We start from the raw sequence: 15,926 nt of genomic DNA on the forward strand, positions 1-15,926 counted from the left end.
TTAGTTTCCTCAGGGGAAGAGTACGTCCATCTCAATTTCGTCTCTCCCAAAATTCCGATTTTTGAGTTGTGACAGTCTTTTGGTAAATGAGCGATATGTAGAATGTTGCAACGCTTCTCAATTTGTTTACCTATTCACGGGCACATACATACATATATGTATGTACAACAACTTGCGAGGCAACAAACACTGGGTGAGAGATTCGGGTAAATGGACGACCATGTGACCTTGAATGCGGCCAAGCCCATGGCCAAACGATTATCGCGCTTTTCCTCATAGATGGCAAATATTCTTTTTTGCACTTTGGTTTATCATCACTATTTGCTTTATGTTGCTACCTAAGTGCATGTGTATGTATGTATATGTATAAATGTTCCTCCTTGGTTTTGCATTGTTTTTAATAAATATTATGCACTCTTCTATCTCATAGTTCGCCTTTTCTCTTTTCTTCTGGTATTTATCTACAAATACTTTTCCGAATATTTATTAAAATTTTGCAAATTCTATTTTTGCTGTAGTTACAACTGTAGAATGGTAGTGCCAACATAGGCCATCGGCGGTTCAATGAGAATCGTTTTTTGATATTAGCCGATACTCAATTAGTGCCATCGCATATTTTGTAGATATAAAAAAACAGAGCGGCTAACAAGCAGTAGTTATGGGTAAAAATAAAGGAGGTGGTGGTGGAGGAGGGGGAGGAAGTGGCGGCGGTGGTAGTGGAGGTGGCGGAGGAAATGTAAGCAAAATTTGTGTTATGCAAGCGAAGTAATTGTAAGTAGATCGGCAACGAAAGAAAATTAATCTAATTGTCCGGTTTATATCTTCCACAACATCAACATGCACAGTCAAATATATCGACAAGACCCACCGCAATACCCTATACAAAAACCTAAATAAATATTCCCAATTTTTTCATATAATTCCAATCCAACCGTTTCTGGGTGAATACAGGTCTCGCATGGTGTCGGATTTTCATTTCATAAAATTTCCGATCCGCTAAAACAAAGTTCAAGATTAAAAAAAATAAAAACTTATTTCTTATCTACAGCCCAAGCCTTTTAATTTGACACCTCATTTTTGAGAGTCGAATGAAGAGTAACACGATCGTTACCTTTATTCACAAAGGCCTTTTCGAGACTGTGTTTTTCATAGATTTTGGTAGGATATATTAAAATACACCTTCAAAAAAATTTTAAATGTTAGTACCACAATCACCGGAGCTACAAGCCAGTTTTTAAAAAGCCCTACCTGGTTTTGATACTGACATAATGTTTTTTTCTTCTCCTGTAAAATAAAAAATTTTTTGGTTGGGACCTTTGTGAACTATGGTAACGATATAGCGCACGTTTAACAATAGATATAGAAAAGTAATTTAAAATTTAAATTTTTTGAGATTTCATCATATAATTAATAAGCTTAATAAGGGTAATAGGTTCAGTCTAATATCTAACCAAACTTCCCAAAAATGGCGAAGATGTGTGTCTTTCCATCTGTTTTTTGTATACCAATTGTTTACTTGATCAAACTTTAATTGCGTTTTCCCACAAAATTTTAATTTTGAAATAATTCTCTTTACTATTAAACGTGCGATATAATACTATAGATAGCTAATAGGGCCAACAATAACTGAAATTTCTTCCTAAACGTATTTTGACTTATTTAAGTCCCCAATATGTTAAAACATATGTACATATGTAGGTTTGTGCATTAGGCCGATCCAAAAATGCATGTTGGGGGGGAGGGCACCGCTCTCACCCAATGAGTCTTCCAATAATAACACCCAATTGTTTATTTTACAATTTTTTAATACTGGCGAATTTTTATGGCTATGTATGCACTAGGCCATTCAATCCCGGGATTACTGCTCCAGGATCCCGATATTTTTACTGAATCATTTACCGAATGAAAGAGATGTTGGAAACGAAAAAAAATTCATATTACATGAAACACAGAACACCAAAATTTGGATTCAAAGTGAACTTGAGCCATTTGCACTAGGAAGTGAATTTCGGGATCTGCCTGAATAACTGTACTTGTTCAAATATTTTGTGCAAGAACTGTGTGATAACGAAAAATCTGGTAGCAATTAAATACACAACAAGTTTTTACAGTGTGGCAGAGTTGTTCTTCATTTTACTTTGTTGGCCTTTTTTTGGAAAAGGATTTCTGCAAATATGAGTAAATGTTTTTGACAAGTAATATAGATATTTTAGAATAAAAACATTTAAACATCAAATTACGTACTCTTTTACTAAGGGGCACTATGCTGCCCTAAGACCAAATATGGTGGCAATGAATCTGTATGCTTTGAAAAAAAGGCGAACCTACTGTAAAATGCAAAAAGTTGGGATGAAGTAGAAATCCCGATAAATCCCGGGAATTAGAATTTTTGAATTCCGAAATCTCGGGATTGTCAAAATGCTTCGGGATTGAATGCCCTAGTATGCACATTAACGCAGTCCAATTTTTGTATGGGGGAAAACATTTTCATCCTAGAAAACGGGGCACCCCCTTAGTTTTTTCCTTTTGATATTTGTAATTCAGTTTTTTACTGCAACCAATACAGGGTGCTCAATGACCTTGAAATACGCTACTGGATCGCTGTGAAGCTGGCAAAAATATTGGTGATTTTTACAAAAAGCAACTGTTGCTATGCCAACTGAAGCTTGTCATATTTTTTTAGATAATTTAAATTTGAAATGTTCTTAGGTTATTTAACCAATTGTTTGATTAAGATATGTACACAATACTTCTAAAGTAAAATATGAGCATCATGAGCATTCTCTAAATGTATACTTAGAAACGTTAGATTTGATACCAGCACCTCCTTCGGCAAGAGGAAAAATTTTGGAAGTTGCCTCAAACCCTATCCTTTGCTACAATAGTGTCAACTCATAATCCGAAAATTTGCAAAAAAACGGATTTAAATATAATAGTTTACATACGCCCCCATCGTAGAAATGAAGACACATTTTATTTTAATGGGATTATTGTTCATCGACACAGCTATGAAATTTGTACACAACAAAGAAGAAATGTGGCGGTAATTTCTGCAATTTTCTTTTCAAATCCAGTATTGTACAATCTGCCAATTTCCCACTAAAAACCTATGGTATTTTTAAAATAACTAAAATTAGTTACACTCTTCAATAACAAAAAAAAATTATAAATTTATAAATTTTAAAACAAACTCGCAGCCAAACTTGATTTTCAACGGAGTTTTTTCATCGCTCTCATGATTCTCTTTCGGTATTTCAGAAAAAAGGAGGTGGCGGCGGTGGTGACAAAAGCGGAAACAAAAACAAAACTGTAGGCGGAGCTGACAAAGGTGGTGGGAAAAAAGGTCAGGAGCAAAAGGCAGGCGGAGGTGGTGCTGGCGGCGGAGGTGGAAAAAAAGGTGGCAAGAAGTAGCAGTGGTCGGTCCTAACACATGCAAGCTCACAGCAAACATATGTATATGTATGTTTATTTTACGAATTAAGTTAAAATTTCATTTGTCTTCATCTTAACTTGTAAGCAATTAGCAAATTTGTTAATAAGTATAAATTTAGATAATAATTGATTTATGTTGTTTCAATGTAGCAAGAAATACATGTACATGCGCATGTCAAGCAAGGAAACATCTTTTAAAGATCTAACTAATTGAAAAAAAATTAGTTATTCTTCATTAGTATACACACATACTTTTACATTAGCAAATAGGTACGTATGTATGTATGTGTGCTTTAAATTGCTCCTATATTTTTATTCCGCCGCTTTGGTACATACAAATATAACAAATTGACTTGTAAACAGCTGTGGTATTTATTTTCTATTCCAGTTTTCCAATACATTTTTCAGTGAAGTGTGCAACGTTAACAAAGTAGATTTAGCTTAACAACTCACTCAAACTAAAACATGCGGCTGCCTTATAAGTAATTAATTATGTATGTATGTATACGAAAAATCCCCATATAATTGATTGGAGTAGCTCTCTCCCATCTGCGTACTTACAGACTAAACTTATGTACTAATGTGTGTACATATCTGTATGCTATAATACATACATATGTAATATATGCGGGTCTATTTATGAATACTTCATTCCAATTAACGTAACCACCTTAAAGGTCGTCTTACTATCGAAACCAATCCTGTGACATGGCGCCAAAGAAGGAGGCAGCACCGGATTTCGTTTTGGAATCAACTTTCCCTTTTGTTCCAGTGTTCGCTAATGATGTTGACGCAGTTACTTTACGAGTAGGCGTATTCTGAAAGCGGAGGTGTTTAAAGGTTAAAAACAGAGAAAGTTAGAATTATCGTTTACTTGGTGTATGTATGTATGTATTTGCACATACATACGCATGTAGTTACTTCTATAAGTAAAAGATTAATTGTAACAAACAAATCATTTAATTAACTCAAAGCAAATCAAATTCACCAAAACAATGAGAAGCATATTAGTTGCAGCACCAAAAAACATAATAATAACTTATGAATCCAATCTGGAGCAGATGTAACCAAGTATTATGAGATGGTATTTAATCGTTTATATAAACGCACAAGCAACATGGGTTTATGGAGTGGTCATTCCAGGAGTAGCAGTAAACTTTTCACTCCGAATTTCTATATACATACATACAAACAAGTTCTTCATTATTTTGGATTTGTAATTAGTACTTCATTAAAACTTTTAGTGAGATAACCAACAAGATAACTAAACAACATCCTGAGCAAAATTTACATACTTATCAGTCCCAAAATATTTTTAGCTTACGCGTGTGTAGCTATAAATTTAAAAAAAGGTTCTTAAAGAAGAATAAAAAACACGATTTTGTTTACATTGGTACTGTACTGACTAGTGAAGTATAATCTGAGATTTACCTTTTCAGCATCCACCGAAATTGCGTTACTTTGCTCTGGATTGGCAGCAGGTGTCGGAGTGACAATTGGTAGCAGAGGGAACCACAACGATGTTGACCCGTTTGAACTTAAACTCAAAACATTTGGATCCTTCTCCTGTCCCAACAGCATGGACGCAGCAGGAGCCATGTGCGCTGACAACGGTGGCGTCAGAACACCAAATTGAAAATTTAACCGAGCTACAGATCGCTTGACATTAGTTGAAATGTGTTCAGTAAATAACTCAAAATCGAAGGGGTCAATAAGATCTTTGAAGGTACTTTGTAAAGCACCGAATTGTTCGTTCAATGAACGATCGTCTCGCGTGATACCAAACATACATTGTAGAAATTTCAAATCGAAATACAGTTGTAAGGCGATACTTTGACTGCTCACCGCTTTGTCCTTGGCATTGCTTTGATATTGTTCCAGTATTTGGGATAGAAGCTTTTGATTACAGTAATGTAGCACTTTTGAGGGCAAGGTTTGTGGCACGATTAAATTCAACGCGCGCACTAATGTAAAAAGATACGCTTGTAGTGATATACGTGGCTGGTTGGGAATGCGAAAAGTCGAATGTATGGTAGCATCCTGCTCATCTTTTTGCTCTAGTTTAACGGTTTCCCAATTCTAAAAGAAAAAATAACTAAATGATTTAAATAGTAAAATGGTTAAAACATACTCATACTCACCGCGAACTCTTCTAGAATATTGTCGTTAGTGATGACACTTGTAAGCATCTTTTTACAGTGGTTCTCTTCCAGTATACCTTCCACTAGTTGTTGCCAAAAAATAAATGTTTCCTCCTCCAGTAACATACACACTCGACTCCAGTGTTCCACGCTATTCGCAGCAACATTACCTACCCACTGCCGCCAGCCGCTTCTTTGGCAGAAGCATACTTTTAAGTTGGGGCAGAGTTCAACCAATGCGATGCAGCACCTGGCCACAAATAAAAGCTCGCAACGCTGCATCGAAGCTAGGTGCAGGCTCTTTGTCCGACTAAGGAAATGTGTTAACTGCGTTTCAGCTGTCTCTCGCAGGAATACTATTAGTGCAAGTTTGTCTTCCGCACGAGTTGCTTGCTCTTCAAGCAAAACATTCATCTCTGAGACGATGCCTTCGAGTTGTCGGTCAAATTCAGAGCATAGTGCAATGGTCGCAGCGTCGTAGCCTCTTGTCTTCATTAACAAATTCCTTACTTTGAGATCATCACTTAAGGCAACCTCCAAGCTGCACGGCAAGTCACTTACACTTTCAGACCAAATATCCCAAGAGTTCACACTAACATCTGGCAATGCATGTTCTATTGCATCGAATGTTGTTTGCATAGCTTTCTGCCAGCTGTCGTGGATAATGTCATGGATGCGTTGGTTAATAAGTGGTATGTAATTTATTTCGAAAAAATCCAGGGAATGTGAGAGTTGTAGTTTTTTTACTAGTTGATCGAAGTTTAAATGTTTTCTGTAAGCATTGGCTTCTGTTTTTAGTTCTTTGATGGTGCTCATTGTTGATACGAAATCAAAAAGTTGCTTAAGTTGAGTGCCAGCAATTTGGCGGGTATCTGAAAGCCATTGCTCAAGTGTGGAACGGATCTGTATTACGTCTAGAGATTGCGTTCCGATTTTTGGGCGAAAATTTGAAATGATTTCCGGTAATAAATACGAAAACTGTGCATCGGTACGATGCATTAAATTTAATGTGGGTGGTGCGTTAGCGTCGCTGAGTTCAGCCAGTTTTTGCAACAACAAACCGTCGTCTGAAAAACAATCCAGTTCATAAAATTTGTTATTGATATCAAAAGTGGCGGAACAAACCTATGAAGCATTTCGACATAAGATCCACCGTGCCATTTAGTATCCGCAGGCTTGCTAAAATTCGGTCTTTTACACGCCTACGCTGTTCATTAGCACCAGGATTATCTTCGCTGAGGCAACTTACAAACGCGGTACAACGAAGACTTAGAAACGTTTTGAAAACACTGTTTATTGTATTCTTATCTAGCGACAATAAGCTGAGTAAACAATCTACTGCCACATCGACGCTTAGATCTTCACGCTCTAATGCAGCCAAAGCATGTTGTTTTATGGTCACATTGAAGGGTTTTAATATTTCCCATTGTTTTTTGGCCACAGGAAGATGTTGTATCAGTGCGTTATTTGCATCCAACTGCAGTCCTGTGCTTATATGCCTGCTAAATATGAACAATTCGCTAGCAGTATAGAAACGCTCTTCGTCAATGTTCGTCCAAATTAATTCCGGCAAAGCAGTCAGAAGCTTAATCTGCACCATTGTACTGAAGTAATGATTTAATTGTTTATTTGCATTTCGATTTCGTAGTAAATCTTCCGATTCACTAGTTTTAAAACCCAACAACTGTTGTTCATTTAGCTTGCGGCAATTTTTCGTAATGGACTCAACCTGTTCGATGAGTTTCGCCGAGGAATCTTTCATAGCTACAATGGTATCCGCAGCCTGTAGCAAATCGCGGTAACGTTCACTGCCGGGAAAAACATATTAGAACAAAGTGTATAAATTAATAGCAAATCCGTCAAAGTCATACCCAACCATTAGGCGCAGCTCCTCGCGTTTGTTTTCTACTACCGACTGGATTTTCTTGTGAACGACATCGATTTCCGGGACGCTGTGCTGTTCAAATAACGTGTCTACATCGAGATTAAGTAAGTTGGCGGCATCCATTTCGCCTTTATTCATGTATTTATCTCAATAATAATACTGAAATTATCAATTATCACCAAATGTTTTGTGAAAAGAAAACAATCATTTGACACGTCGTTCACAGCTGATTGCCCGCTGCGCTATCTAGCGGCCGTTAGGTACATTCTATTGGAGAGTAGTCCTAAAACGCAGTGGAATTTAAGTAATTTGTGCAAGCACAGTCGCCGCAATAAAAAAAGGACAATTTTGTGGCTTTTGCAACTAGATTTAGCTCTTTATTTTTCTATTAACTCCGAAAATTAGGCTTTAGCTCCTAGTCTTTTTAGCTCTTTTCAAAATTATCTAGCACTTTTTTAGCTCCAGAAAGTTTTAGTGTTTTAGGTAATATATAAAAATTAAAAATCTGTAATTTCATTCTACAAGTGTTGACTAAAATTTATTTCGATACCATATTACTTTCGATACCTTCATGCTATTCTATTTCGATTAATACTTTGAAATCCCGTTCTTAATGAAAATGGCGCGCAAGCAAATGGAAAATGGGCACGCACCTAGGTTCATTAGTTTCTACGACGTGCGCGGGCGCACACAAACAATACCAGGCAATAATTCGAGCTCCAATAAGTTCCCACGAAGATTACATCGAGCCTACGTCAACTTTTGCGAAGCTGATTGGAATGGCTTGGCGTAGGTTACTGGAAGTACCTTCTCAGTCCTTCCACATCAACCGAAGTTCAAACAGGTGAGCGTACGTAACGCAGGGTTGTCAAATCCAAATTTTGAGTGACAAGAGGGCTGCACAAACTTCTAACACCCAGTGCTCCTCTTGCTTTCCCCAGCCGTGAGATTCAGGTAGCCATCGGGGAACCGAAACCCTCCAAAGCTACTGGACGTGACGGAATATGCATGCAGATGCTGAAAAAATTGGCGCTCCGGGAGCATAATATTTCAGCAGGGTACTCCATCTTTCCATGGCCGCTCTCATCGTTCCAGATATTTGGAAAACGGGGAGAGTGGTCCCACTGCTTAAACCTGGGAAACCGGCCAACAAAGAAGAATCTTATCGCCCTATATCCCTCCTTTCGCGGTAGCGAAGATACAAGTAGTTTCCATAAAGTGCACAGCACCACACCATTCGACATCGTCAGGGGTGGTGTCCTCTACCCTCTGTTGTTGAATTATTACATCTTAAAACTCCCTCAACCACCAAAGGGAGTCTCTGTGGTCTCTATGCTAACGACTGCTCGATAATAGCGTCCGGGGATGGAATTGATGACTTGTGCTCGAAAGTTTCCTCTCAGATCTTTCTCGATTCTTCACTGCACCATTTTGACCACCTGGACGAAGGGGGTCAGACTCCAGCTGGGAATTCACATCAATCGCGAACCAATTCCGATGCTGAATAACTCAAAAATTCTCGGAGTCACCATCAAAAGTCTGCTCGTCTTCTCGGTACAGAGCCGCAACAAAATTCTCAAGTCACCAGCCAGAAGCACATGGGGCAAAAACAAAGAAGCGTGGTTGGTAACATTAACAGACAATTGGCCAGCCGTTTCTGAACTATGTACCGCCACTTGTGTCGCCGGGGACTAGCAGGACGCAGTGGACGAAGCTACAGACATGCCAGAACACGGCACTGCGGACCGCAACTGGTATCGCCACGGCACCACCTTCACGTCGAGGGTCAAATGCTCATGGTGAAGGAACGCAACACGATGCTCTGTAAGCAGTTCTTAGTAGGGTGTCACAGACGCGGGCACCCGAACAGACACCTACTTGCAGCAGGGCCCTCGCTTACGACTGACGGAGTTCAGAGTCCAGAGTTTCATAAAATATCGTCTGGACCCAACAGAATACCGGCAGACCATAAACGGCATTCACAGGGAGTTGGTCCCGACCTGCGAATGTCGTTTTGGGAACACAGCCACCTGACGTGGACGAGACAGAACTTCGTCTGCCTGGGGAGACCCCATGGAATAATCCAGTCGGAGTTGCACGCTTTCTGGGTCTCCCGTTAGGTGAGTTCCGGGACAAGCTGATCTAGGTAAAACTAAGTAATTACCGTCCCTAAATTGGCGCGTCAAGCGCCAAACAACTGTTAAAATCCCCATGCCCGTACAATTTGTATGGAGCATCCTACAATAACGCAGCGCTAGCTCCGAGCAAATGGAATTTTCTTTTTTTGACAGGGCGTTACGTATTGAAGTTGGATGCAAAAGACGGAAAGAAGGAGAAAGGACAAAAAAGTGTAAGAGGAAAGGAGAATAAAAATTAGAGGAAATGAGAAATCGCCAAAAATTACGCCGCGCTGATTTGGGGATACCGCGCGCTGACGCTGGTTGGCAATGGAAAACGCAACGTTTAGCGCTCCAATTTACGGACGGCAGTAAAGCCCTGTATGCAGCTCTCAAGAAAACGGTCAAGAAAAAATTGCCATTATTTCGCGTGTGTGTCCAAGGAATTTTGACATTTTTGATACCTCACAGCCTGTTGCCTCACTCTTTCCTCAAGAAATAATGGAACGGGCATATATTTCTGTTGCAAGCCTGGGTTGCCTTGTGCTCTTTTTTCACAAAAAAACTTTAGAAAACCGTAGTAGAAAGCCAGAGCTGTAAAACTGTGAAATCATTTGAAATTAAAAATCATCAATTTTATATTATTAAGTTTTCATTGAATTCTCCCTTATTGAATAATGCGGCTTGTAGTTTTCCAATTCTACATTCACTCAAAGTAGATACGATTGCACACATTTCCATATTCAAAGAAAGATTGAAAAAATTGAATGACGAACGATTCACTTTTAACACTGAATAAGCACTCAGATGAATGCAGCTTTTGCTATGTGTGCACACATCCACTCAGTACCAATCAATTGATATAAATATTTTGAACACACAAAACCCTCTGAAAAATACGCCAGGTTGCATTTTATTAAAAAGACTGCAAAATTTCAACACGAAAAATAGTTAATAGAGCGTTATCATCAGTTTTTTTTCACTTAAATTTGTACAAGGATTTATAAGAATAAAAAATATTAATTGGAGAAATATTTTTTAGTGAACGTGTCGTTAGAATGTCATTATGAAAAATATAAATTATTAATGATTTTAACATCTCTGTTTAGAAAATTGTCAGCTTTCCAAATAAGTGTTACCAATACACCATTAATAATGCATAATGCATAAATTAGTACATACATATATAAGTTAATATAAACTAACAAATTTAAGAGCTTCTGGTTCTAAATTTAGACATACATATACATTTCATTATTTAATTATAAAAATGTTTGATACAAATTTCTTCGTACTTTTTTTCGTCGCTATTGGGTCAAGCAGTTAATAAAGATTCGAAAATCGAATTCGTTGGTTTGTGGAGGTTTTTTCATTTACAATAAGCCACAAATTATCAACATTTCCAACAAAAAAAATATTTAACAAAATTCGTTGGTCCCTATTTTCATTAACATCCTTTTCCGAAAGTGCAATATTTAAGAATTTATACCCATTTCATTGAGCACGCTTTTTAACCCAAGTTTTGGTTTGTTTGTTAACATCAAAACTACATATCGACACCTAAGTGGAAGATCGACCTATCTCGGCAGCCAGTTCGAAAACTCCCTATCTCAAAAAACTGTTCTAGAACACCCTATTTCAGAATTTTGTTGAAGAACGCCCTATCTCAGAATGCGGTTCAAAAACGCCCTACCTCGGCAAATTTTCAATATATTTTCATTTGAGATAGGGCGTTCTTCAACCAAATTCTGAAGTAGGACTTTCATAAAAAGTTTTCTGAGTTAGGGCGTTTTTGAATTGGCTGCCGAGATAGGTTGATCTTCCAATCAGGTGTCGGTATATTAATAAAAAATGATTAAACATTGTCTGCTGTAACCTATTTTAGAAATAATTTATTTATTAGGTGTTGCAATTTGAAAAAATTAGTTCCTTCCAATTTTGGGAATCAAACGGGACTCCACACAAGCAAAAATAGTTTTCTACAATCTTTATTAACCTGAAGGGCTAGACAACAAACAACCGCTATGCGAACAAAGTTATAATACCCATGTGCACAAATGCGCTCGGGTGTAATTATTTCTTAAAACATTATTCTAAATGTATGTTTTGAGCAAATTGATTTCAAAAGTTAGAAATATGTCCCATTTTTTCAAAAATGTATAATAATAAACATGTGACTTTTTTAGCAATTTGTTTTCTGTAATTAAGGAAATATTGAATTTTTTGAATTTTTCGAAATTACCGTTTTATGGGAGGGACCAGGTTATGGTTTAATTTTTGTATTTTCAATACGCTTCTGCCCTGCATAAAGGGAAACCCGCGTACCGAATTTTCTTCCGATATCTCAATTTTTCCTAGAGTTATCGTGTACACAAACAAACGGACAGACAGACAGACGGAGATGGACTAATCAACTTCTCTTTTTATTCTGGGCATTTACGGTATATACATACGTATGTACATAAATGTAGTATATATCTATCTCGATTTTGGTTGTTCCAAATATCCGTTACGTGAGAAAAGTTATAGTACCCTACTGCAGAAGTGCGTAGTAAATATGTTTAAATAGTACACCTTTTAATTAATAATTAATAAAAAAAAATTTTACAATGTAACTCCTCAACCCCTCTTTAAAGAAAACAAGAATCCTATAAAATTTCGTTTTGAAAGTTTTCAAATTTGATAACTGAAGAAAAAAATTAATAGAAAAATAATCATACAAATTAAATTTATATATACATATATTCTGCGAAAAAATGTCTACAATCAATTTTTAAACCCTTTTCGCAATTGGTGTACTCTTGTAACCGGTAAATTTTGTTACCATCTCATAAGCTGGTAACAAAATATTGCCCCGCCCCGTGAAATATGCAATGCCAGAATTTCCACAATTCTTCATGGATGAATTGCTGAATATATAGCATTACCAACGTTCCTAGAATCGCGGTGACATGAACAGGTAACATTTTTTTTGGTAATAAAATTTTCCGGTTAAAAAATCTTCGGTTACGTGCAGAATAGACCTTTTATAGTTCTAAAAGTCTATAATACGAAGGGACAGATGCCGGTAATGAAATTCTTAAGTTTTTTCAAGCAAGAGTTTTAAAAACTCAATTCTATTGACACTGTTTTATATTTCTATATACAGTTCACTAATTTCGAATGTAATATATGTAAATGTATGTATCAAGATGTGTCCTTTGTGCTCGACGGTTGCGATGTTTGTTTGGACTGATTTCGCACCAGTCATTAGCCATGGGTTAATGTCAGAAAACGTCTATACATACGCGTTGAAATACATACATACGTATACATATATGTTTTTTTTCAATTCCAGATATGTTTAAACTTTAAAGTATAAAATATTTCAACCCTGGGAAAAAAGTATTAGTACTGAATGGTAAAAACGTGTGCATTCATTTTAAATATACAATCATGTGTGTGTGCGAATGCTTCTGTTACATTCACAATCCATACTGAATGTCAATCTACCATTCAAAAACACAACACAGTTTATTTGTTTTCAAGCATTTTAAGCCACTCAGGAATGAGGCTTTTTTTATACAAACAAACAATCAAAATTTTGAAAAGAATGTCGAGTGAATGCAGATCCTATTGATTCAATCATTTTACAGCTCTGTAGAAAGCGTAGTAAATTTCTTAAAAACTGCGTACTGCCTTAAGGAAATTTGACTCAAGAAAATTTCTTAGCCATTTCTTGTACGTCATTTTATATGGAGTTTTTGCTTTTCTTGAGAGCTGCATACAGGCCTTAAGCCTCTACAACAACAACAACAACAGACTTCAATGTTTTTGCATTGTTCCCATGGAAGTTGAAGGCTCAGTTATGCATACTTGGCATTGCATGGGAGTTGTCACATAAGGAATCTGTTAAATATGCTTTGCGTGTAAGCGGTTACCCAACGTACAGCATTACATATGTGAAAGTCTGTTGGTTTTTGATTTCTACGTAAAATGTCATGCTATGCAGTGCAGTGCAAATTATGCATAACTTAACCTTAAGCCAAAATATATGTATCTACGAAACTCAATAGAACTAAAGAATGGAGATCTCCCAAAATGCGGGATAAAAGTGTACTACCTTTAACATGATCTCGTAGCAATAACCGAGATTTGTAGGTTCTATACCCCAAGAGAACAATAAAGTTGTAATCCTTCAGATATGATTTTAGAGCAATACATTGTTGAGGGATTCACAACGGAGTCGTAAGTGCCGTATAGTTGTATGTCATAAACTTTCAAAGCTTAAATAAATGTTTAGAGAACTTAAAACCACAACCACACTGCGAAAATTCATAATATGACTTTGATGATACTTTGCGAACCCTCTTAATATATTTTTAGGCATTTAAAGTTTACGACATACAACAATACGACGCTTACGACACCGTTGTGAATACCCCATATATTTTGCACTCCTTTGGTACTCGCTAGGTAGCAAAATAAGAGATCTTACAAAGGTAGCAATAAAAGACTGGACCTTTCGGACTTTTTCGACACAATTAGAGAGATATGTGTTTTCTTACTCATTAGTTTACTCAAAGTTTGAAGAAAAAAGGGCATTATGCACAAAAACTGAGCTTCAGGTAAAATAGAAAACCCTAACAAAAAATTAAATGAATAAAATAGTTTTGCTGTAGAGACTCAAAATATTTTGATTGAAAACGAAATTTCTTTCTCCCAAATACTACAATTTATTATTTTTTTTTTATAAAATTTGCAAAAGTTCAACGTAAAAGATAGCAAGGCACCATGAATTATCTCATACAGCGCGGAAAGGTTCGCAATCAGATGATCAATGTGCCGCAGGGATTGCCTGAACTCTTGTCGGACATCACACGAGAAGTTCTGCGCTGCCAGCCCACCACCGAATGCCTTTGCCAATTCATCATCGACTACCTTCATTCGGTGATCGTGACTCGCGAGAAAGCCAGAGGTAAAATATTAATTTTCTCCTTTCCCATATCAAATATATCTGGAATGCAGTGGCCAAAAGCATCATTGATCGCGCACTGGCGGTGGTGGACGAAATCATTGCGGACATGTGCGTCTGCGATATCAGCAAGGACAAGGCGCAGGAGATGTCAATGCATATGGAGGAGTGCTTCCGACGTTTCCTCAGTCGAATGCGTTGCGAGCAGCGAAAGGATATCGAAGTCGTGCGATTCGAGGAGCAGGACATGCTAAATGCGATGATCGAACGCTGCAAATTCACTGAGCAGGAATTGAGAATTTCCAAACCCATGATTGAGGCTGCCTATCGCCGTTTTATCGATGCCTATATGAAGGCTCATGAGGTTTGTATGCTCATGTTGTGCGGAAGTTGGAATCCGAATATGTTTCCATTTGTTTTGTCAATCTATTTACACTGCAAAGGACTTTGGAGGTACTGAAGAGCTATATCAGCACTTTAAGCAGCGTGAACTCAGCCGGCAGGAAGAGGAGAAGGAAAAATCGGCCGCCACTAAAATTCAGGTTTGGATATACAAATAGCGGAAAGCTCAATGCGAACTTAAATGGGTTTTTGCATATTTCAGGCTAACTTCAGAGGTTACGTAGTGCGGAAAACCTTAGGCAAACCCAAGGGTAAAATGGTGACTGAGGAAGAGGTGAGCATAGACCTAAAGGGAAATAAAGGGCTTCATACACGATATGAAATCACGAAATTAATGTTTTACTCTAATATTAGATGAACGTGGACTTAGACACACAAAATGAAGCGGCAATTACGATTCAAAAAGCTTTTCGCCGCCACGCGGCTTCTTTAGAATCTAGAGCTAGCGCGGAGAAAGTAAATATGTCAGTTATATTCATTATATTTTAGTCTAACATCTTTTTAGGATGATGGGGCATGCGAGCCTGGGTCTGATATAAAAGTTGTAAGTAAAACTTCTTATCCAGCGACTGAAGAGGTTATAGAAGCTGTACTTTGTTTCAGGCTGTTCCTGGTACAGTCGAAGAAGTTCCTATGGAACTCGCAGATCAGACTATAGTAAGCCGACTCTTCTGAACACACAATTCATAAACTTTGTACACTGTATCACTTTTTATCTCAGGAGGAAAGTGTATCACTTGAAGCAATTCAGCCATCTCAGGCGATTGAGCTCGAATCAGAAGCGCCGCCAGAGCCGCAACCAGAGCTAGAGCCAGAAACTGAACCAGATCGAATTTCGGAGCAGAAAGCTATCTTGGACGCGGAACCGGAGCCTATAAGCGAAAAGGAGCAAGGGTCGGCCGCATCGGAACCCGAACAATCTGAAGCTCCACCAGAAGCTAGCGGAGCAGCAAACGAAGAAGACGTAGCTGAGGAAGTTCCGGCTGCAGTAGGAG

At 37.7% G+C, this 15,926-nt stretch overlaps 2 protein-coding genes across 2 annotated transcripts; one reads left to right on the plus strand and one right to left on the minus strand.

The window, feature by feature from the left end:
• Positions 1-3,785: 3,785 nt before the first annotated feature.
• Positions 3,786-7,879, minus strand: LOC118735635 (conserved oligomeric Golgi complex subunit 1). Its single transcript, XM_036465500.1, has 5 exons — positions 7,445-7,879; positions 6,699-7,381; positions 5,574-6,640; positions 4,864-5,511; positions 3,786-4,250 (listed from the first exon to the last, which is right to left on the minus strand). The coding sequence occupies exons 1-5, from the start codon at positions 7,594-7,596 to the stop codon at positions 4,119-4,121; spliced, it is 2,682 nt and encodes an 893-aa protein (XP_036321393.1). The 5' UTR covers positions 7,597-7,879; the 3' UTR covers positions 3,786-4,118.
• A 6,400-nt stretch (positions 7,880-14,279) lies between these two features.
• On the plus strand, positions 14,280-15,578 carry LOC118735716. The gene is made up of 5 exons (XM_036465641.1): positions 14,280-14,532; positions 14,583-14,893; positions 14,973-15,071; positions 15,134-15,205; positions 15,286-15,578. Exons 1-5 carry the CDS (start codon positions 14,349-14,351, stop codon positions 15,418-15,420), a joined length of 801 nt encoding a protein of 266 aa, XP_036321534.1. The 5' UTR covers positions 14,280-14,348; the 3' UTR covers positions 15,421-15,578.
• The last annotated feature ends 348 nt before the right edge of the window (positions 15,579-15,926 follow it).

This window comes from Rhagoletis pomonella, unplaced genomic scaffold (genome assembly GCF_013731165.1).
Source record: "Rhagoletis pomonella isolate Grant_MI unplaced genomic scaffold, Rhpom_1.0 Rhpom_scaffold_00001, whole genome shotgun sequence".
Taxonomy (NCBI): domain Eukaryota; kingdom Metazoa; phylum Arthropoda; class Insecta; order Diptera; family Tephritidae; genus Rhagoletis; species Rhagoletis pomonella.

Bases quoted from the DNA above. Each gene is read 5' to 3' on its own strand.
- LOC118735716 (XM_036465641.1), top strand. From the start codon at position 14,349: ATGAATTATCTCATACAGCGCGGAAAGGTTCGCAATCAGATGATCAAT. The intron at 15,072-15,133 runs GTTTGGATATAC...TGCATATTTCAG, and splicing joins CGGCCGCCACTAAAATTCAG to GCTAACTTCAGAGGTTACGT. The intron at 15,206-15,285 runs GTGAGCATAGAC...CTCTAATATTAG, and splicing joins AAATGGTGACTGAGGAAGAG to ATGAACGTGGACTTAGACAC.
- LOC118735635 (XM_036465500.1), bottom strand. From the start codon at position 7,596: ATGAATAAAGGCGAAATGGATGCCGCCAACTTACTTAATCTCGATGTA. The intron at 6,641-6,698 runs GTTTGTTCCGCC...ATTGTTTTTCAG, and splicing joins TATGTCGAAATGCTTCATAG to ACGACGGTTTGTTGTTGCAA. The intron at 5,512-5,573 runs GTGAGTATGAGT...TTTTTCTTTTAG, and splicing joins ATATTCTAGAAGAGTTCGCG to AATTGGGAAACCGTTAAACT.